This window comes from Schistocerca americana, chromosome 1 (assembly GCF_021461395.2).
Source record: "Schistocerca americana isolate TAMUIC-IGC-003095 chromosome 1, iqSchAmer2.1, whole genome shotgun sequence".
NCBI classification, from domain to species: Eukaryota; Metazoa; Arthropoda; class Insecta; order Orthoptera; family Acrididae; genus Schistocerca; species Schistocerca americana.
Window position 1 is genome coordinate 755,724,354 of NC_060119.1, and position 22,465 is coordinate 755,746,818.

The following is a 22,465-nucleotide window of genomic DNA, read 5'->3' on the forward strand; positions in this document are numbered from 1 at the left end:
TATACATACACATGCCTCTTTAAGATGGACCACAGCAAAGAGTGCACAGGAGAATGTGGATTTAATATGGTTGTGATGGCTTTTTATAATTTCTCATAATGCAGTGAGTGAATGAAAGAAAAAGGGTGACAAAGTGTCAAAGTACATCCGCATGGCACCTCTGGATTCTTATGTGACCAAGAGCAGGGGTTACGGTTATTGTAGATCCTCATGAGATATTAAAGTATATTATTTTATTATATTCTCTATTGTATGAATATAGCAGAGTTTAATGTACTTTTAACAAATTTTTGGTGTCTATTAGTTTTTACAGCATTTTATATTGCTTATTTCATGCCTCAGTGAGCCAAAGATAATCCTTACAAATCATTATCATTGCATTTCATGCTATAGATCTGACTCTATACTGGTGAAAGGCGTGTCATCCTCTGTGGAAAGTATAGTTGTATCGATAGATGTGTATGAAATAAAAATATGACCTATAATATTTATAGTGTGCTGTAAATAGGGACAACTTTGCCAAGAAGGGCAACTTTTTGAGTAAGAATATCATTAGCATCCTACCAAGTTTCTGGATCATGGAATAGATACACCAATGATTTCACTGCACAAGACAGCAATGAACGACAAATTTGGCAAGCATTTTACATTTATTCATTGTTTCCTGGTCTTTGGCAGTGCTTTTTCTTTTGGCTTGTGGAACACACATTTTATGGTAGTCTGCAAAAGTTATCTCAATCTGCTCACTCATTTTAGCATATTTAGTGTATTTAATATAATAGATAACTTGATAATGTTGCACTGGCGCGCTTGGTAAAAATGAGACAACTTTGCCAACCTAGAAATTTGCTTTTGGCAGGTCGATACACACACAAACAAACACAAACATACACACAAAATTCAAGCTTTCGCAACCAACGGTTGCTTCATCAGGAAAGAGGGAAGGAGAGGGAAAGATGAAAGGATGTGGGTTTTAAGGGAGAGGGTAAGGAGTCATTCCAATCCCGGGAGCGGAAAGCTTAACCTTAGGGGAAAAAAAGGACAGGTATACACTCGCACACACACACACATATCCAACCGCACATACACAGACACAAGCAGACATTTGTAAAGGCAAAGAGTTTCGGCAGAGATGTCAGTCGAGGCAGAAGTACAGAGGCAAAGATGTTGTTGAAAGACAGGTGAGGTATGAGCGGCGGCAACTCGAAATTAGCGGAGGTTGAGGCCTGGTGGATAACGAGAAGAGAGGATATACTGAAGGGCAAGTTCCCATCTCCGGAATTCTGACAGGTTGGTGTTAGTGGGAAGTATCCAGATAACCCGGACGGTGTAACACTGTGCCAAGATGTGCTGGCCGTGCACTAAGGCATGTTTAGCCACAGGGTGATCCTCATTACCAACAAACACTGTCTGCCTGTGTCCGTTCAGGCGAATGGACAGTTTGTTGCTGATCATTCCCACATAGAAAGCTTCACAGTGTAGGCAGGTCAGTTGGTAAATCACGTGGGTGCTTTCACACGTGGCTCTGCCTTTGATTGTGTACACCTTCCGGGTTACAGGACTGGAGTAGGTGGTGGTGGGGGGGTGCATGGGACAGGTTTTACGCCGGGGGCAGTTACAAGGGTAGGAGCCAGAGGGTAAGGAAGGTGGTTTGGGTATTTCATAGCGATGAACTAAGAGGTTACGAAGGTTAGGTGGACGGCGGAAAGACACTCTTGGTGGAGTGGGGAGGATTTCATGAAGGATGGATCTCATTTCAGGGCAGGATTTGAGGAAGTCGTATCCCTGCTGGAGAGCCACATTCAGAGTCTGAGCCAGTCCCGGAAAGTATCCTGTCACAAGTGGGGCACTTTTGTGGTTCTTCTGTGGGAGGTTCTGGGCTTGAGGGGATGAGGAAGTGGCTCTGGTTATTTGCTTCTGTACCAGGTCGGGAGGGTAGTTGCGGGATGCAAAAGCTGTTTTCAGATTGTTGGTGTAATGGTTCAGGGATTCCGGACTGGAGCAGATTCGTTTGCCACGAAGACCTAGGCTGTAGGGAAGGGACCGTTTGATGTGGAATGGGTGGCAGCTGTCATAATGGAGGTACTGTTGCTTGTTGGTGGGTTTGATGTGGACGGACGTGTGAAGCTGGCCATTGGACAGATGGAGATCAACGTCAAGGAAAGTGGCATGGGATTTGGAGTAGGACCAGCTGAATCTGATGGAACCAAAGGAGTTGTGGTTGGAGAGGAAATTCTGGAGTTCTTCTTCACTGTGAGTCCAGATCATGAAGATGTCATCAACAAATCTGTACCAAACATTGGGTTTGCAGCCCTGGGTAACCAAGAAAGCTTCCTCTAAGCGACCCATGAATAGGCTGGCGTATGAGGGGGCCATCCTGGTACCCATGGCTGTTCCCTTTAATTGTTGGTATGTCTGGTCTTCAAAAGTGAAGAAGTTGTGGGTCAGGATGAAGCTGCTAAGATAATGAGGAAAGAGGTTTTAGGTAGAGTGGCAGGTGATCGGCGTGAAAGGAAGTGCTCCATCGCAGCGAGGCCCTGGACGTGCGGAATATTTGTGTATAAGGAAGTGGCATCAATGGTTACAAGGATGGTTTCCGGAGGTAACGGATTGGGTAAGGATTCCAGGCGTTCGAGAAAGTGGTTGGTGTCTTTGATGAAGGATGGGAGACTGCATGTAATGGGTTGAAGGTGTTGATCGACGTAGGCAGAGATACGTTCTGTGGGGGCTTGGTAGCCAGCTACAATGGGGTGACCGGGATGATTGGGTTTGTGAATTTTAGGAAGATGGTAGAAGGTAGGGGTGCGGGGTGTCGGTGGGGTCAGGAGGTTGATGGAGTCAGGTGAAAGGTTTTGTAGGGGGCCTAAGGTTCTGAGGATTCCTTGAAGCTCCGCCTGGACATCAGGAATGGGATTACCTTGGCAAACTTTGTATGTGGTGTTGTCTGAAAGCTGACGCAGTCCCTCAGCCACATACTCCCGACGATCAAGTACCACGGTTGTGGAACCCTTGTCCGCCGGAAGAATGGCGATGGATCGGTCAGCCTTCAGATCACGGATAGCCTGGGCTTCAGCAGTGGTTATGTTAGGAGTAGGATTAAGGTTTTTTAAGAAGGATTGAGAGGCAAGGCTGGAAGTCAGAAATTCGTGGAAGGTTTGGAGAGGGTGATTTTGAGGAAGAGGAGGTGGGTCCCACTGTGATGGAGGACGGAACTGTTCCAGACAGGGTTCAATTTGGATAGTGTCTTGGGGATTTGGATCATTAGGAGTAGGATTAGGATCATTTTTCTTCGTGGCAGAGTGATATTTCCAGCAGAGAGTACGAGTGTAGGACAGTAAATCTTTGACAAGGGCTGTTTGGTTGAATCTGGGAGTGGAGCTGAAGGTGAGGCCGTTGGATAGGACAGAGGTTTCGGATTGGGAGAGAGGTTTGGAGGAAAGGTTAACTACTGTATTAGGGTGTTGTGGTTCCAGATTGTGTTGATTGGAATTTTGAGGTTTTGGAGGGAGTGGAGCTGGAAGTGGGAGATTGAGTAGATGGGAGAGACTGGGTTTGTGTGCAATGAGAGGAGGTTGAGGTTTGTTGGAAAGGTTGTGAAGGGTGAGTGAGTTGCCTTTCCAGAGGTGGGAAACCAGGAGATTGGATAGTTTTTTGAGGTGGAGGGTGGCATGCTGTTCTAATTTGCGGTTGGCCTGTAGGAGGATGCTCTGAACAGCCGGTGTGGATGTGGGAGAGGAAAGACTGAGGACTTTTATCATCTTTGTTTTTAGATATATATGTATATAATAGAGGGAAACATTCCACGTGGGAAAAATATATTTAAAAATAAAAATAATGTGACTTTTCAAACGAAAGCGCTGGCAGGTCGATAGACACACAAACAAACACAAACATACACACAAAATTCAAGCTTTCGCAACCAACGGTTGCTTCATCAGGAAAGAGGCAAGGAGAGGGAAAGACGAAAGGATGTTGGTTTTAAGGGAGAAGGTGACGAGTCATTCCAATCCCGGGAGCGGAAAGACTTACCTTGGGGGGAAAAAGGGACAGGTATACACTCGCACACACACACATCCATCCGCACATAACAGACACAAGCAGACATATGTAAAGGCAAAGAGTTTGGGTAGAGATGTCAGTCGAGGCGGAAGTACAGAGGCAAAGATGTTACTGAATGACAGGTGAGGTATGAGCGGCGGCAACTCGAAATTAGCGGAGGTTGAGGCCTGGTGGATAACGAGAAGAGAGGATATACTGAAGGGCAAGTTCCCATCTCCGGAGTTCTGATAGGTTGGTGGTGTCAGTGGGAAGTATCCAGATAACCCGAACAGTGTAACACTGTGCCAAGATGTGCTGGGCGTGCACGAAGGCATGTTTAGCCACAGGGTGATCCTCATTACCAACAAACACTGTCTGCCTGTGTCCGTTCATGCGAATGGACAGTTTGTTGCTAGTCATTCCCACATAGAAAGCATCACAGTGTTGCCAGGTCAGTTGGTAAATCATGTGGGTGCTGTCACACGTGGCTCTGCCTTTGATCATGTACACCTTCCGGGTTACAGGACTGGAGTAGGTGGTGGTGGGATGGTGCATCGGACAGGTTTTACACCGGGGGCAGTTACAAGGGTAGGAGCCAGAGGGTAGGGAAGGTGGTTTGGGGATTTCATAGGAATGAGCCAAGAGGTTACGAAGGTTTTTCCCCCCTAGGTAAGTCTTTCCGCTCCCGGGATTGGAATGACTCCTTACCCTCTCCCTTAAAACCCTCATCCTTTCGTCTTTCTTTCTCCTTCCCTCGTTCCTGATGAAGCAAACGTGGATTGCGAAAGCTTGAAATTTGTGTGTGTGTTTGTGTTTGTTATTGTTTCTATCAACGTACCAACGCTTATATATATATAAAATTAATAAATTTTGACATACAATACAATAATTAAAAATACAACAATTATACAATAATTATATAAATTATACAGTACAAAAATATAATGACACTAAGCTACAGCTAGCTGTCTCTGAAGTGATTAATAAGCAAATGAGCAGTGGAAAAGCAGCAGAGGAGTTCAGTATTCATCAAAGATCAATTGGAAACAAAGTAAAGGGTCTCCATTTAAAGCAAACAGGGTGTCAAACTGCAGTGAGCCACAAAGAAGAAGAGAAGATCATCGGACAAGCCCTCGTGTGTGCGGAATCAGGAATGTCTCTTGATGCACTTATCTACGGCTCATCATGAAAAATTTCAAGGGTTCCATGGGGCAGCAGATTTCACAATTCAAAAATAGCTGACCTTGTGATGACTGGTATTGTTATTTTGTGAAATGGTATAAACAAGGACTTTCTTCCCGTAAGTGCCAAAATATTTCCTGTGCTAGAGCAAGTGTTGGAATAGATCAGCTTAAAGCATACTTTAGTCATTTGAAAGCCTCATTAGAAAGAATTTCTTCACCCCACATATTAAACTACAATAAGACAAATTTGACTGATCCAGGGTAAAATAAAATAAAGAAAGGAAGCTATTTCGTAGGGGATGCAAGTATCCACAAATAGTTATGAATTCTACCAAAGCAAGTATTTCTTTAATGTTTGCAGCTTCAGCATCAGGAGAGTTGCTTCCTCCTCTTGTGGTTTATCATTCAAATCAGTCATGGGACACATGGATTTTAGGAGGACCAAAGGGAACAAAATATGGCAATATAGCAAATGGACGGTTTGATGCTTTGCATTTTGAAAAGTGATTTTCCATGTTGCTGTGCCATGGGCAAAAAATCTATCTGGCCTCAAATGTTTGATAGGAGATAACCTTAGCAGCCATATAAATATGAGTTATCAAGGCATGCCAAACTCTTGACATTCACTTTGTATTGTTGCCCCCCAGTATCCACTCCTCTGTGTCAACCTCTATGTTTCAGTCTTTGCTCCCTGTAAAAGGAAATGGAGAGTCATACTGACAGATTATAAGATGAGAAACTCATTTAGTTCCACGACACTTGAGAAAAGTGCATTTCCCAAACTGCTGGCTTAACTTCTCATTGCTGTGGATGAAGAAGAGAAAATGAAATCGAACATCATATCAGGGTTCAAGAAATGTGGCATTGTGCTGTTAAATACTGAAAAGGTTATTCTACAATCCCAGATGCAGAGAGAGCTGATGGCAATGGCACACCTACAAGAAGTAGTGATCCACTCATGAATTAAATCAAGCCTGTCACGGAAATAATAGTCAGAGTCCACCGGAGAGGAGAAAGAGAATTGATATGACACCAGAAGAAGCTGTTGATGAATCACACTTGATGAACCACCAATCTCTTCAGAGTACCTCTGTAACTAAGCTAACTGAGGGGACCAGTAGAAGAAAGATCACTCAGAGGAATAGTCATCACAACAGCAATGAATCTGACTGTGCTTTTTCTTTACATGACACATCTGACTCTGAACCTGAACAAGATGCAGAATAAACAGAACAATGAGGTAGTCAGGAATTAACCGATTGTGTTGATCTTGCTTTTTGCTGTGAAGAGGATCTTAATTCAGCCATTTGTGAACATAATGAAATTAATGCCAGAATGACCCAGAATCTTATAAAACTAAAGCTTGGAATGTTCATTGTAGTAAAATTCCCGATAAAAAAAAAGTGTCAAGCATTTTGTTGGTAAACTTATTCAGTTCTATGGAGATGGAGAGTACGAGTTGTCGTATATCTGTGCAGAAGAGAGGGGGAAAAGTTTTTACTTCCCAAATGTACTAGATGAAACATCCCTGAATGTGAAATAAATTCTGTACATAATTAATAACCCTTACTATCAAAACCAAGACAATTTTTCTTTTCTGGTTAAATTTTGTGTGTACCTTTCTGTATCACTCTCTTTCATTCTTAAAGTGTTTAATACTAAGGTGTAAATTGTTTTCAATGCTTTAAACTTCTTTTTGATAATTTCTTTTGGTGATTTCCCTGATTTTGATTTTGTTGGCAAAGTTTTCCAGTTTGCAGAGTATTTTTGCCAAATGTGTTTTTCATTTTTTTAAAACTATATAAATACATAAGTAAGTTGTCATCTGTCCACAGATTGTAAAAGTAGAGATATACCAGGCTGATGAAGGGGGGGAAAGGCAAAGTTGTCACAGTTTACAGTACATATTATTATTATAATTTAAGGCAAAGTTGTCACAGTTTACAGTACATATTATTATTATTATTTATATCAGTGACTTGGATGCTTTGCAGTAAATATTAATGTAACAAGAAACATTTCCTGTTACAACAACAAATTTACTTATCTTTTCAATAATACCTAATGCTCATGTATGTAGCACAATAAGCCAGATGTCTCATTTTTGTTTCAGAAAGGTCAAGAGGGAAGAGAAAAGTATGGATTTCAAGATCGCCGCAAGAATCCATTTTCAAGTAAAACGAACAGAGAAAAAAGAAAAACAAAAAATTACATTATGCTTAAGCAGAAAGCTCGTAGTAAAGTGAAAAGATCATTCAAGGAGAAGCAGGTATAATCTTTTTCATAACTATGTTGAGAAATAAAAAGTGCACACGCTAAATTTTCCTAAAAAGACAGGAACTGTTTGTAGTAATTCTGTCTGCTTCATGGTATACTATAGTAAAAATTTACACACATCACATAGCACTAGATTATTTCATGGAAGTAGATAATTTTAGAACAACTGAGCTTTTCAAAATAATGATGAGAAAAAAAAACTTTGTTCCTCCTATTTGGCACTCAATCCGTTTATATTTCTTTCCCATTGACATTACTTTCGTTTTGGAGATGCTAATCTTCATACCACAGTCTTTACATTTCTGATCTAGCTCTGAAATATTACTTTGCAAACTTTCAATCGAATCTGCCATCACAACTACGTCATTCCATAAAAAAGCAGTGTATTTGCATACCAAGTGATTACTAGTATTTTAGCAATAGCAGTTATACTGATCTTTAGACAATATTTTTAATGACTTTATTTGCATTTGCAGTGTTATGACATTATTTTGTCTAGCATTCACTAAAGTATGGAATGCATATTGTAGATATTTCTCATACCAATTATGACACCACTATATATCATAGTAATGACTGACTTACTACATGCATCTAGTTTGAAGCAGGTATGTTGACAAAGGAAAAAATAAAAAAAAAAAAATTAAAAAAAAACAATTTTCTTAGCTTCTCCAAGACAGATAAATTTTTGCTGCCAGAAGTCAGTTGCTGAAATAATAATTTGTATGATGTTTCAGTGTTTTCCCCTAGAATTACTTGAAAGTATAATAATTATGTATCATTCTGGGTAAGAAAGAAATACTCCCAAGTTCCAAATGCTACTGCTGGGTGCCTGGGTGCAGTTATGGAAACTAATAATAAATTCTGCATTTCCAAAATAAAAGTAAAGAACATGATAGAGACTGACCAGCTTCTCTCTGACAACAAAGGGTCATGCCTACTGTTCCCCTGATGTTCAATAAGCTGCAGATGGCTCCTGTGCTGTGCCAGTTATTGAGCACCTCTGGGAAATCTTCCTGTCTTGGCTGGGTACGTATGGTGAATCTGAGGTTCGTAGGCTGGAGTTTGGTGAACATCATAACTCATCTGTTGCCATAAGTTGTGTACATGCTTCAGCGATGACCAAGTGGTGTGAAGGTGTAACGTCAGAGGCCACAGAGAGAGGCAATCTTGGCTTATCAGCTTGCTTTTTGAAGATGGTACAAACCTTTATGAAATTCTCTAAACCTTTTGGCATGATGTGTCTCAGTGAGGCCAATAGCTGTTGAGGTAAAGAAACTTCAAGATAAGTGTTCTGAAGAATGATATGGAGATGAAGAATATTATGAAATGGGTAAATTGGCGAATTGTAAAGAAATGGCTGCATTTATTATAACTTTTGATTCATTGCTTTAGTCAGAATATATCAAGGCAGATGTCCTCCATTTTAAAATATGATATATATCCAATGCCCATGCATTGTTATAAATGGCAATGCTATGAGTGCACTAGCCTCAAGGAGGAAGCAACATGTTGTAGATGTGGTGGAACAACCCGTGAAGAATCACTTGTTCACTACCCTAGGTCTGTGTGAACTGCTCAGGATATTGTGCTGCCTGTTGCCACAAATGCTCTCTGTGCCTTGAGGAAAGAAAGGTGCATAGAATCATCATCATCATCATTTAAGACTGATTATGCCTTTCAGCGTTCAGTCTGGAGCATAGCCCCCTTATGAAATTCCTCCATGAACCCCTATTCAGTGCTAACATTTGTGCCTCTTCTGATGTTAAACCTATTACTTCAAAATCATTGTTAACCGAATCCAGGTACCTTCTCCTTGGTCTGCCCCGACTCCTCCTACCCTCTACTGCTGAACCCATGAGTCTCTTGGGTAACCTTGCTTCTCCCATGCATGTAACATCGTGACCCCACCATCTAAGCCTGTTCGCCCTGACTGCTACATCTATAGAGTTCATTCCCAGTTTTTCTTTGATTTCCTCATTGTGGACACCCTCCTGCCATTGTTCCCATCTACTAGTACCTGCAATCATCCTATCTACTTTCATATCTGTAACCTCAACCTTGTTGATAAGGTAACCTGAATCCACCCAGCCTTCGCTCCCATACAACAAAGTTGGTCGAAAGATTGAACGGTGCACAGATAACTTAGTCTTGGTACTGACTTCCTTCTTGCAGAAGAGAGTAGATCGTAGCTGAGAGCTCACTGCATTAGCTTTGCTACACCTTGCTTCCAGTTCTTTCACTAAGTTGCCATCCTGTGAGAATGTGCATCCGAAGTACTTTAAATCGTCCACCTGTTCTAACTTTGTTCCTCCTATTTGGCACTCAATCCGTTTATATTTCTTTCCCACTGACATTACTTTCGTTTTGGAGATGCTAATCTTCATACCACAGTCCTTACATTTCTGATCTAACTCTGAAATATTACTTTGCAAACTTTCAATCGAATCTGCCATCACAACTAAGTCATCCGCATATGCAAGACTGCTTATTTTGTGTTCACATATCTTAATCTCACCCAGCCAGTCTATTGTTTTCAACATATGATCCATAAATAATATGAACAACAGTGGAGACAGGTTGCAGCCTTGTCTTACCCCTGAAACTACTCTGAACCATGAACTCAATTTACCGTCAACTCTAACTGCTGCCTGACTATCCATGTAAAGACCTTTAATTGCTTGCAAAAGTTTTCCTCCTATTCCATAATCTCGTAGAACAGACAATAACTTCCTCCTAGGAACCCGGTCATATGCCTTTTCTAGATCTATAAAGCATAGATACAATTCCCTTCATTATTTGCTGTAAGCTAAAGATCTGGTCCTGACAACCTCTAAGAGGCCTAAACCCACACTGATTTTCATCCAGTTGGTCCTCAATTAATACTCGCACTTTCCTTTCAACAATATCTGAGAAGATTTTACCCACAACGCTGATTAAAGAGATACCTCTGTAGTTGTTACAATCTTTTCTGTTCCCATGTTTAAAGATTGGTGTGATTACTGCTTTTGTACAGTCTGATGGAACCTGTCCCAACTCCCAGGCCATTTCAATTATCCTGTGTAGCCATTTAAGACCTGACATTCCACTGTATTTGATGAGTTCCGACTTAATTTCATCCACCCCAGCTGCTTTATTGCACTGCAATCTATTGACCATTATCTCCACTTCCTCAAATGTGATCCTATTTCCATCATCATTCCTGTCCCATTCTACCTCGAAATCTGAAACATTACTGATCGTATTTTCACCTACATTGAGCAGCTCTTCAAAATATTCCCTCCATCTGCCCAAGGGATCCACAGGATTCACCAGCAGTTTTCCTGACCTGTCCAAAATACTTGTCATTTCCTTCTTACTTCCCTTTTGAAGACTGCTAATTACACTCCAGAATGGTTTTCCAGCAGCTTGACCCATAGTCTCCAACCTGTTTCCAAAGTCTTTCCAAGATTTCTTCTTGGATGCTGCAATTATCTGTTTGGCTTTGTTTCTTTCTTCAACATAACTTTTTCTGTCTACCTGAGTTCTAGTATGTAGCCATTTTTGATACACCTTCTTTTTCCTTTTACAGGCTGCCTTGACTGTGTCATTCCACCAAGCTGTTTGCTTCATCCTACTTTTACACACTACTGTTCCAAGACATTCTTTAGCCACTTCTAGTACTGTACATGTCAAAATCAGTGTTGTAATATAAAGTTGAAAAAGCCTACAAGATGAATACAGCCTCCTGCTTCTGTAATATCTTTAGCATGTGTGGCAAAGGAATTAACACCGAAAGTTGAAATCTCCACTCAGGACCAAACAAACAGGAAGTCTACATTAGTACGTGAGACCATCAGGAGAGAGTATGTGAGAAGTGGGAGATGCTAAAAACTGGTATAATGAGCAACAGTTCTCTTACGACCAGCGTAGTCCAGGCAACTCTGGAACATTTTACAGAGGTAATGGCTACCAGTAGCCAGGATCTGGTCATTCATCATCATAGAAATTTTGCCAAGTTGGGCAAGTACGACTTTTGTTCCAAGAGTAAATAAAATTAAAATTGCGCCTTATCACTGTAGTGGCTGGATTCAACAGTCTGCAACATGCGACATGGAACTTGTTGACAGTAAGATAGAGAATACTATTTTGCAGCACCTTGCAGAGAATGCAAAAGAAAACTTCTTTGCCTTTTCAGCGATATACAGGCTAACTTGCGATTGAGGTTATCATAGTGTTGTCCTCAAAAGCTGCTTAGGAAAGATATTAGGAATTTACGATGAATAGCCATCATGCGTAGGTTCAGGAAGGATCATCCCACTGTAGATAAAGTGACCCACCAGGAGGTGGCCATGCAACAGGATTTCCAATGTTCGCAAAAATGTCTGTATGATTCTATCCTGTGGGAGAAGATTTGTTGGGAGAATGGCAATAATTATTTATAGTTGAAGTGTGCAGTCACAGCAGGATTGTGTTATTCATAGGAGGTAACTGAAAGTGAAAGAGCGGGTTGTCTAGTTGCTCTTACCCATGAAGAGTAAACAAGATAATAACTTAAGCTTTGTCTCATAATGCTGATTTTGTTTAGGAAAATGATAAATAATCAAGAGACCAGTTCATGCCCATTTTTAATCATATACTGAGTTAAGTAATAAAGGAATTACGTAAATCAGAGTTACTATACTTTTCAATCAAAAGATATTTTGATAGTTTATGCATCCCAGAGCCATGTTGGGAGTGCTGCACTATGTGCAGGAAAGTGCGAAATGCTAATATAAAGTAAATTGAAGCAGTAGTCAGAAGGTTGCTTCAAACCACACAGTGCTTTACCAGTCATTGTCCTATTACAGGTGGTATAGCCATCTTCTGAACTGACTTATCTAGCCAGTTATAGGATGATCTACAGTTTAACATGGGCTCCAAACCATGATGTGACTTGGCTCTCTACACATATACAAATTGTAGTCAGAGGGGAAAGAACCATATTAACTAAAATTTTAAGTTCCCAGAAGAGTTTATGGAAATGAAATTTTACTTCATGAGGGACTACCTGACTATATTAAAACATTTAGAAGTTCAAGTAACTTTAAACAATGGCATTGATAGTATGGACATTATACAGACCCCTTATCTACGGCATGTAGCACTAACCATTATCAGGAAACAAGGACATTGCAGTTTGGAACTGAATTGTACTGTATTTGACTCTTCTCCCCATCAATATAGCCCATAGTTGTGCAGCTGATTCTCAGTATTCTGAAAATGTTATTGACTCGGAATTTACATCCCAAATGAATGCACAAAACAAGTTTTGAAGACAGTTCAGGGTAAATCATGGTGGTCACAGTTGTATTTCTTCACAACGCAGCTGGTCACTCATATGCCCAATATATAGACAACTGTCTTTGTGAAAAACTTTGCCACAACATTCGTGGCATTTTTCTGTGTGGTTGGTTCTGTGGAGCAGTACTGTGGATGAGGGCCATGCCTGGTGCATCAACACTAAAATATAACGGTGTAATACCAATTTATGGGTATGATCTACATTATAACCACTGCCCACTGTGACATTGGATGATGCCTGGTGGCGTTGTGGGAAAATGATGTGGCACCAAAAGTATGCAAGCGGTGCCGACATGGATGGAGGATCACCCTAGTGATGATATGGACTGCAAATGGGGTAATCCACTGAGATAAATGACTTTGACAAATGGCAGATTATTATCACACAGAGCCTGTGAACGAGTTTCTCGAAAATGGTAAAGCTGGTCAAATGTTCATATGTTACTGTTGTGACCATATATGGAAACAGGAGGAGGACAGTCAAACTACCACTAGCGCTAAATGGTTGGACTCTTCACAGAACATGTGGCTCGGGGGCTTGTCTGCTCTGTAAAATAGGATAGATGGTGATCTGTGGCATCTCTGCTGAAAGAACACAGTGGTGGTGCATGTACAATGGTTTCGGAGCACAACATTCATCGTATGTAGTCGAAAGGGGAGCTCCACAGCGGTCCACCCCTACATGGTCACGTGTTGACCCAGTGACATCATCAGTTACGATTGCAGTAGGCACGGGACTATTGGGATTCGACTGTTGATCAGTGGAAACATGCCGGCTCTTTGGGTGAATCACATTTTTGCTACACTAAGTCAATGATTGTCACCACAAATGCTGTCATCAAGCTGAACAGTGGCACAAAAGATGCAGTGGGCCATGGAAGTGTGGTAGTAATCAAAGACACGCTGACACCTGTGAACTACCTGCGTCCCCTCATGCTTGATGTCTTCCCCCACGGCAGTGTCATCTTTCAGCAGTATAACTGTGCGTGTCTTGGAGCAAGAACCATGCTACAGTGGTTTGAGGAGCATTGTAGTGAACTCATGTTGATGACTTGGCAACCAAATTCACCTTATGTAAATCCTACGGGACCCGCTTGGGTCAGTATCAGGCGCCATCACCATGTATGCAAATCAGCGACCCATTATTTACGCGAATTACACGATCTGTGCATAGACGTCTAATGTGAAGTAGGCTACCTCCACAAATCTACCAACAAACTGTTCGATCCCTGAAACACAGGATCAGTGATGTATTTTGTTCCAAATATGGGCAAACAAGCTATTAAGCAAGTGATCATAATGCTCTGGCTCATCAGTCTATATTTAGCATCTGTACTCTGCATGGTGACTGTCGCGATAGGGAGATTGATTGTTGGTAAGCCTCCGTGTGGGTTTTGTTCTCTTGAATTTTACTTTCATTGTCTTTTTGAAATATATACGTAGGAGGAAGCAATAAATTGATAGATTCTTCTGGAATCATACACACACTGAATTTTAATAGCAAAACCACACCTTGGTGCCATTACCCTTTTGCACATACTCATCGAACTAGTAACAAAACACACTACTCTTCTTTGGATATTGTCTGTTTCCTCTATCGAACTTATTTGGTAAGTGTCCCAGACTGCCAAGCAGTACTGGAGTGTCAGTTAAACTATGACTTTGTAAGCTTCATTTTTTGTTGATGGACTACATTTTGTGAGGATTCTTCCAGTGAAACTGTCTGGCTTCTGCCTTTCCTATGTTTAGATCTATGTGGTCGTAGGTACACTCCCAGATATGTAATGAATATGAATGCTTGAAAAGATTGTCCAGCAAATGTTTAATCATGCGTTTATGGGTCTGTTAAGCTATTTGTCCAATGTAGCTATGTTTGTTTAGGTTGAAGGTCAATTGCAAATCCCTGCATTAAGCATTAGTCCTCTGTAGGTGTACCTGCATTTCACTACAGTTTTCTAGCACTGCAACTTCTTTGTATACGTCATCTGAAAACAGTGTTATGGAGCTGCAAGCATAATTCATGAGGTCATTTATGTGTATTGTGAACATTAATGGTCATATAACACTCCATTAGAGAACTCGCAAAGTTACAATAATATTTGATGTTTTCTCTCCATTAACAAAGACTTACTGCATTGTATTTGCTAGACACTCTTCAGTCCGATCATTTCACTGGTCTTATATTCTGTAAACATTTCTTTTGTTCATTAGACAACAATGTGGAATTGTACCAAACATCTTTCAGGAGTCAGGGAACAGGACATTAACCTGGTTGTCAGTATCTATTTATTTCTGGACCTCATGGATAAACAGAATGAGCTGGGATTTCCATAAACAGTGTTTGCAAAATCCATGTTGATTTTTCGGTCGCCAGAAATGTCGTAATATTTGCTAATAAACAGTGTTCCAAAATTCTACAACATACTGGTGCTGGTGATACAGGCCTTTAGTTGTGTGTATCTGTTCAACAACCCTTCTTGAAAACAGGAATAATCTTCGTATTTTCCCAATTGCTTGGGATGCTTTTTTCCTCCAGTGCCTTACAGGAGACTGCTGCTAGAAGAGGGCCACATGTTTTAACTTACTCTTTAACTTACTCTGTCGTATACTGTTGCTTTTCCTCTTTTGAGTGATAGTCTATTTTCTATCCTGCAATTCAGTATTTGTCATTTTTGTGTTTGTGCCATTGTTGAAAGGAGGAACTGATGTATGATAAGACATCAGTGGAACAATTTTGGCAAAAGGAATTTCATACAAACTTTGTGTTATCCTTGTTTTAACATCATTATTGTCATTGAGTGTTGATCCCAATTGCTCACTAAGCACTGATGCCATTACAGTCACCGAGTGTCTGGAGAGACAAAATTTTACACTCGAATTCATTGAATTCTTCACTCATGGCTGTCCTTATGCTAATTTTGGCTTTGTTCTGTCTGTGATTGTCTACAAGGCTTTTACCGTATTGAAATCTGCAGTGAAGCACTCTTGTCTTTCAGAGGCAGCTTTTTAACACAGCTGACAAACTGTGGTGATGCTTTCCCATCATGCACAACTTTGCTCAATTCATACACTATGTGACCAAAAGTTTTCCCATCATGCACAACTTTGCTCAATTCATACACTATGTGACCAAAAGTAACTGGACACCCCCAAAAACATGTTGTTGTTGTGGTCTTTAGTCCAGAGACAGGTTGCATATCTCCATGCTACTCTATCCTGTGCAAGCTTCTTCATCTCCGAGTAACTACTGCAATCTACATCCTTCTGAATGTTCTTAGTGTATTCATCTCTTGTTCTACCTCTATGATTTTTACCCTCCATGATTCTCTCCAACACTAAATTGGTGATTCCTTGATGCCTCAAAACGGTCCTACCAACCGGTCCCTTCCTTTAGTCAGGTTGTGCCACAATTTCTTCTTCTCCCCAATTTTGTTCAGTACCTCCTCATTAGTTACGTGATCTACCCATCTAATCTTCAGCATTCTTCTGTAGCACCACATTTCGAAAGCATGTATTCTTTTCTTGTCTAAACTATTTACTGTCCACGTTTCACGTGCATACATGGCTACACTAAATACAAATACTTTCAGAAATGCTTTCCTTGCGATAGCGAGTCTACATTTTATATCCTATCTACCTCAACCATCATCAGTTATTTTGCTCCCCAAATAGAAAAACTCGTCTAATACTTTAAGTGTCTCATTTTCTAATCTAATTCACTCAGCAACACCCGATTTACTTCAACTACAATCCATTATCCTCGTTTTGCTTTTGTTGATGTTCATCTTATATCCTCCTTTCAAGATACTGTCCATCCTATTCATCTGCTCTTCCGAGTTCTTTGTTGTCTCTGACAGAATAACAGTGCCATCTGCAAACCTCAAAGTTTTTTTTTTTCCCCCCCCCCCCGCCCCCATGGATTTTAATTCCTACTCCAATTTTTTTTCTTTTTTGTTTCCTGTACTGCTTGCTCAATATACAGATTGCATAACATCGGGGATAGGCTACAACCCTGTCTCACTCTCTTCTCAACCACTGCTTCCCTTTCGTGCCCCTCTACTCTTATAACTGCCATCTGGTTTCTGCACAAATTGTAAATCACCTTTCACTCCTTGTATTTTATGCCTGCCACCTTCAGTATTTGAAGGAGAGTATTCCAGTCAAGATTGTAAAAAGCCTTCTCCAAGTCTACAAATGCTAGAAATGTAGATTTCCCTTTCCTTAACCTATCTTCTAAGATGAGTCACCTCACGTGTACCAACATTTCTATGGACTCCAAACTGATCTTCCCTGAGTTTGGCTTCTACCAGTTTTTTCCATTCATCTGTAAAGAATTTGTGTAAGTACAGGGTGATTCAAAAAGAATACCACAACTTTAGGAATTTAAAACTCTGCAACGACAAAAGGCAGAGCTAAGCACTATCTGTCGGCGAATTAAGAGAGCTATAAAGTTTCATTTAGTTGTACATTTGTTCGCTTGAGGCGCTGTTGACTAGGTGTCAGCGTCACCTTTCTTTGAGTGCTACTGTAACTGGACTACAGTATCTGGAGATGTTAGAGAATTGGCTGTTCCCTCAGCTCGAACAAGAAGCACAACAATTCATATTTCAGCAGGATGGAGCGCCACCACATTGGCACTTATCTGTCCGTAACTACCTGAACGTCAACTACCCGAGGCGATGGATCGGCCACCAGGCAGCCCGTGACAGAGCACTTCATCACTGGCCTCCAAGAAGCCCTGATCTTACCCCCTGCGATTTTTTCTTATGGGGGTATGTTAAGGATATGGTGTTTCGGCCACCTCTCCCAGCCACCATTGATGATTTGAAACGAGAAATAACAGCAGCTATCCAAACTGTTACACCTGATATGCTACAGAGAGTGTGGAACGAGTTGGAGTATCGGGTTGATATTGCTCGAGTGTCTGGAGGGGGCCATATTGAACATCTCTGAACTTGTTTTTGAGTGAAAAAAAACCTTTTTAAATACTCTTTGTAATGATGTATAACAGAAGGTTATATTATGTTTCTTTCATTAAATACACATTTTAAAAGTTGTGGTATTCTTTTTGAATCACCCTGTATTTTGTGGCCATGACTTAGTTTAACTGATAGTTCGGTTATTTTCACACCTGTCGAACTGCTACATTCTTCTTGAAATCTGAGGGTATTTCGCCTGTCTAATAGATCTTGCTCACCAGATGGCAGAGTTTTGTCATGGCTGGCTCTCCCCCCAAGGCTATCAGTACCTCTAATGGAATGTTGTCTGTTCCCGGGGCTTTTTTTTTTACTTAGGTCTTTCAGTACTCAAATTCTTCATGCAGTATCATATCTCCCATCTTATCTTCATCTATGTCCTCTTCCATTTCCATAATATTGCCTTCAAGTACATCGCCCTTGTATAGACGCTTTATATACTCCTCCCATCTTTCTGCTTTCCTGGTTTTCCATCAATACTCTTGATATTCATGCAGGTTGTTCTCTTTTCTCCAAAGGTCTCTTTCATTTTGCTGTAGGGAGTATCTGTCTTACCCCCTAGTGATATATGCTTCTACCTCCTTACATTTGTCCTCTAGCCACCCTTGCTTAGCCATTTTGCACTTCGTGTCTATCTCATTTTTGATACGTTTGTATTCCTTTTCACCTGCTTCATTTACTGCATTTTTATATTTCCTCCTTGCATCTATTAAATTCAGTATCTCTTCTGTTATCCAAGGAACTCTACTAGCCATTGTCTTTTTACTTACTTCATTCTCTGCGGCCTCACTCTTTCATCTCTGAAAGCTACCCATTCTTCTTCTACTGTATTTCTATCCACTGTATTTGTCAATCATTCCCTTATGCTCTCTCTGAAACTCTCGTAAGCACAAAAGTGTAAAGGCCGACCTCGTCTGTTGACAGACAAGAGACCACCAACAGTTGAAGAGGGTTGTAATGTGTAATAGGCAGACATCTATCCAGATCGTCACAAAAGAATTCCAGACTGCATCAGGATCCATGCAAGTACTATGACAGGCTGGAAGTGAGAAAACGTGGATTTCATGGTCGAGCGGCTGCTCATAAGCCACACATGAAGCCGGTAAATGCCAAATGATGCCTCGCTTGGTGTAAGGAGTGTAAACATAGGACAATTGAACAATGGATAAACATTGTGTGGAGTGACGAGTCACGGTACACAATGTGGCGATCCAATGGTAGGGTGTGGGTACGGCAAATGCCCGGTGAATGTCATCTGCCGGCATGTGTAGTGCAAACACTAAAATTCGGAAGCTATGGTGTGGTCATGTTTTTCATGGAGGGGCTTGCACCCCTTGTTGTTTTGGGTGGCATTATCGCAGCAAAGACCTACATTGATGTTTTAAGCACCTTTGTGCTTCCTACAGTAGAAGAACAATTCGGTGATGGCGATTGCTTCTTTCAACATGATCGAGCACCTGTTCATAATGCACGGTCTGTGGCGAAGTAATTACATGACAATAACATCCCTGTAATGGACTATAGAACACCTTTGGGATGTTTTGGAACGCCGACTTCATGTGATGTCTCACTGAGCAACATTGATACCTCTTCTCAGTGCAGCACTCCGTGAAGAATGGGCTGCCATTCCCCAAGTAACCTTCCATTACCTGATTGAGCGTATGCCTGCGAGATTGGAAGCTGCCATCAAGGCTAAGGGTGGGCCAACACCATATTGAATTCCAGCATTACCGATGGAGGGTGCCACAAACTTGTAAGTCATTTTGATCCAGGTGTCCAGATACTTTTGATCACATAATGTACCTGTCTAAGGCATATTGTACAACACCAATGAACTTTGCCTGTTTATGCTCAATATTTTCAGTCACAGAGATGAATGTTTGATGTTGACTTTTCAGGTAATCAGGACTCTGCTTCTTGTAGCACTTATTGAACAAAAATTTCTTACGGCCTTTCTGTTTGTTCCCACTGATCATCCCCACTGATCCTCATACTCTTTATGCTGCTATAACAGCCTTACGATCACCAATTCCCTGCTCTGCTGTAACTGAGGCAATAAGCTCAGGCCTGTTTTTGACCAGGAGATCTAAGGTGTTGTCCTCACAAGTTGGTTCTCTGATTTACCATTCATGGTGATTTTCGGATGTGGAATTTAGGACAGTTTCACACAATTCCCTAATACCTGCTATAGTCACTTGAGTTTCCCAGTCTGTAGCTGCTAAGTTGAAATTTCCCCCAATCTATACTACCATATAAAGACAAATTGTTGTTTAATATTGTTACCAAAAATCTTGAAAAGTTCTTGACCAATCTGCATCAGATTGTTACACGATACTCTAATAAACATTAAGGAACTTAGAATGTGACAAAATTCATGAAGAAAGACATCATGCATGGTTAAAATTTCAAATGCACAAAACAGAAGAAAATGCAACCAACCTCAAAAATATCAGGAAAAAGTTCACACAGATTATCAGGCAAACCAATAGACAATTACAGACTCAATAGAAGAAAATTACCATAAAACCAATTCCAGAGGCTTTTACAAAATGTTTGGAAGACAGTTACAAAAATTTGCCCCTCCCACCTTAATGCTGAAAAGGGAAGATGGAAAAATGGCACATAACAACAAGGAAAATGCCGAAATCGTGGCAAAAGCATTTAGTAAACTTTTGAATTGTGAAGAACCCCAGGAACTTTTAGCAATTAATACAGACACACAATCAAGACTCCACCTGATCTCATAAATCCTCCAACAATCCAAGAGGTGGAAACGGCACTCAAAGAGATGAAAAATTATAAGGCAAGCCGAGAAGACCAAGTGTTTTCAGAAATGTGGAAATATGTCAGTGATACTGTTCGAACGTCCTTACACATAGTCCTATCAAAAATATGGGTAACAGAAAAGTTTCCCGAACATTGGACCACAGCCATAATCCACCCACTCCACAGAAATACCTAGATAATTACAGAGGTATCTTAGATAATTACAGAGGTATCTCTCTATTAGACTGCACATACAAGATTTTCTCCAGAATCGTATACAAGAGGATCAAAGAGCAACTAGAGGAAGAATTAGGTGAATACCAAGGAGGCTTCATACCTTGGAGAAGCTGTGCAGAACAGATCATCACTTTAAAACTAGCCATAGCATATTACAAGAAACGAAATAAAACTCTTTTAATAACCTTCATGGACTTTAAAAAAGCATATGACTGTATCCATAGACCTTCCACGTTAAAAATCTGATGATCTTGGTCTCTTTTCCAACAGTATTCAGGAAACCAAACAACAAGTTATCTCACTACAGGAAATAGCACAGAAAATTGGTCTTGGAATATCCTTCGAAAAAACAATCATCTTGTTAACTGACCCACCACTCATAAACAAAATTGGCATAGGAAACCAAGAAATGAAAATTGTAGATAAATTTAAATATTTGTGAGAAATCATAACATATAACCTCAATGAAAAGCCAACATGACGTAACAGAATAAACAAATTGACTAGAGCACAATACATCACCAAGAACACCTACAGCAAAAAGAGCCTGTCAATAGCAACAAAATTAAAACACTACAAAACAGTCACTCAACCAGAAATAACATATGCAACTGAAACCAGCTTCAGAACAACTAACACTGGACAAATAGACAAAATACTCAAAATAGAGAGAAAAATCATCAGAATGTGCATAAACAAATCGTACCAGAAAGATAGACACTGAAGAGTAGTTACAAATGAAACAGTCTACAAAGAAATAGAACCAGTAATGAGTACAATCAAGAAGAAACACATTTCATTTTTTGACATCTAATCAGAACACCAGAGAACAGGATCATCAGGGGAATAATAGAAAAATTGTTGAATAGTAAGTGCAACATTAAGTGGATTACAGAAATCAAGGAAGATATGGATGAGCTACAGATTACATTGGAAGACGTAAGAAACAAAACTGACAAAATCAGGAAACTCACAGACAAACAAACCAGACTGCAAATGAGAATCAACAAACAGACAATAGGAAGGGTGATTTCTGATGAAGAAAGAAGGATGAGATCCGAGAGAATGAAGGAATACTGGGCTGACAGGAAACTGAAAAATTCTTTGTATAAAGTTGGCTAGAGTGGTCCAATGAAGGCTATAAAATTTAAATAAATAAATAAAAACATTAAGGTGGCTGCAGACTACATATTTTTTAATATAAGTTTATATGTTTGTTTCATTTGCAGTAACAATAGTCAGAGAGAGAGGGGTTAGAGGACTGAGAGGGGGGGAGGAAACAGACATTGAGGAGGGGGGGGGGGGGGGAGAGAAAGAGATGTACAGAGAGTATGGCAGGGGAGATAGAGAGCTAGGTAGGAGGGGGGCGGGGGGGGGGGGGGGGGGGGGGGAGCCATCAGAGCTGCTGGCAATCATGGGGATTTTCTCGCAGTGAGCCAATCATCATCTACACAGTTAACATCTACTAAATGTAAATGGAATGTTGTCACGATTCAAAGACCCTCCCAGCTGCATCACATTTTCTCATGATTTCATGTACTGAAGACAGCAGTCCTTTGCTACAGTAAATCCTTTTATTATTCAGAAAGGTGTTGATGCAATTGCCAGCCCTGTAAAATCCTGCTCTCGTTTACGCAATGGTACTTTGCTTTTGGAAACCTTCTA

General features: G+C 40.6%; 1 protein-coding gene across 2 annotated transcripts in view; it reads left to right on the plus strand.

The window, feature by feature from the left end:
• LOC124611521 (protein SDA1 homolog) overlaps window positions 1-22,465 on the plus strand; it is a 179,651-nt gene that overhangs the window by 146,876 nt on the left and 10,310 nt on the right. For both annotated transcript variants that reach the window (XM_047140253.1, XM_047140252.1), the window contains exon 19: window positions 7,336-7,491. In XM_047140253.1, coding sequence (XP_046996209.1) covers window positions 7,336-7,491 — 156 coding nt within the window. The remainder of the gene's footprint in view (window positions 1-7,335; window positions 7,492-22,465) is intronic.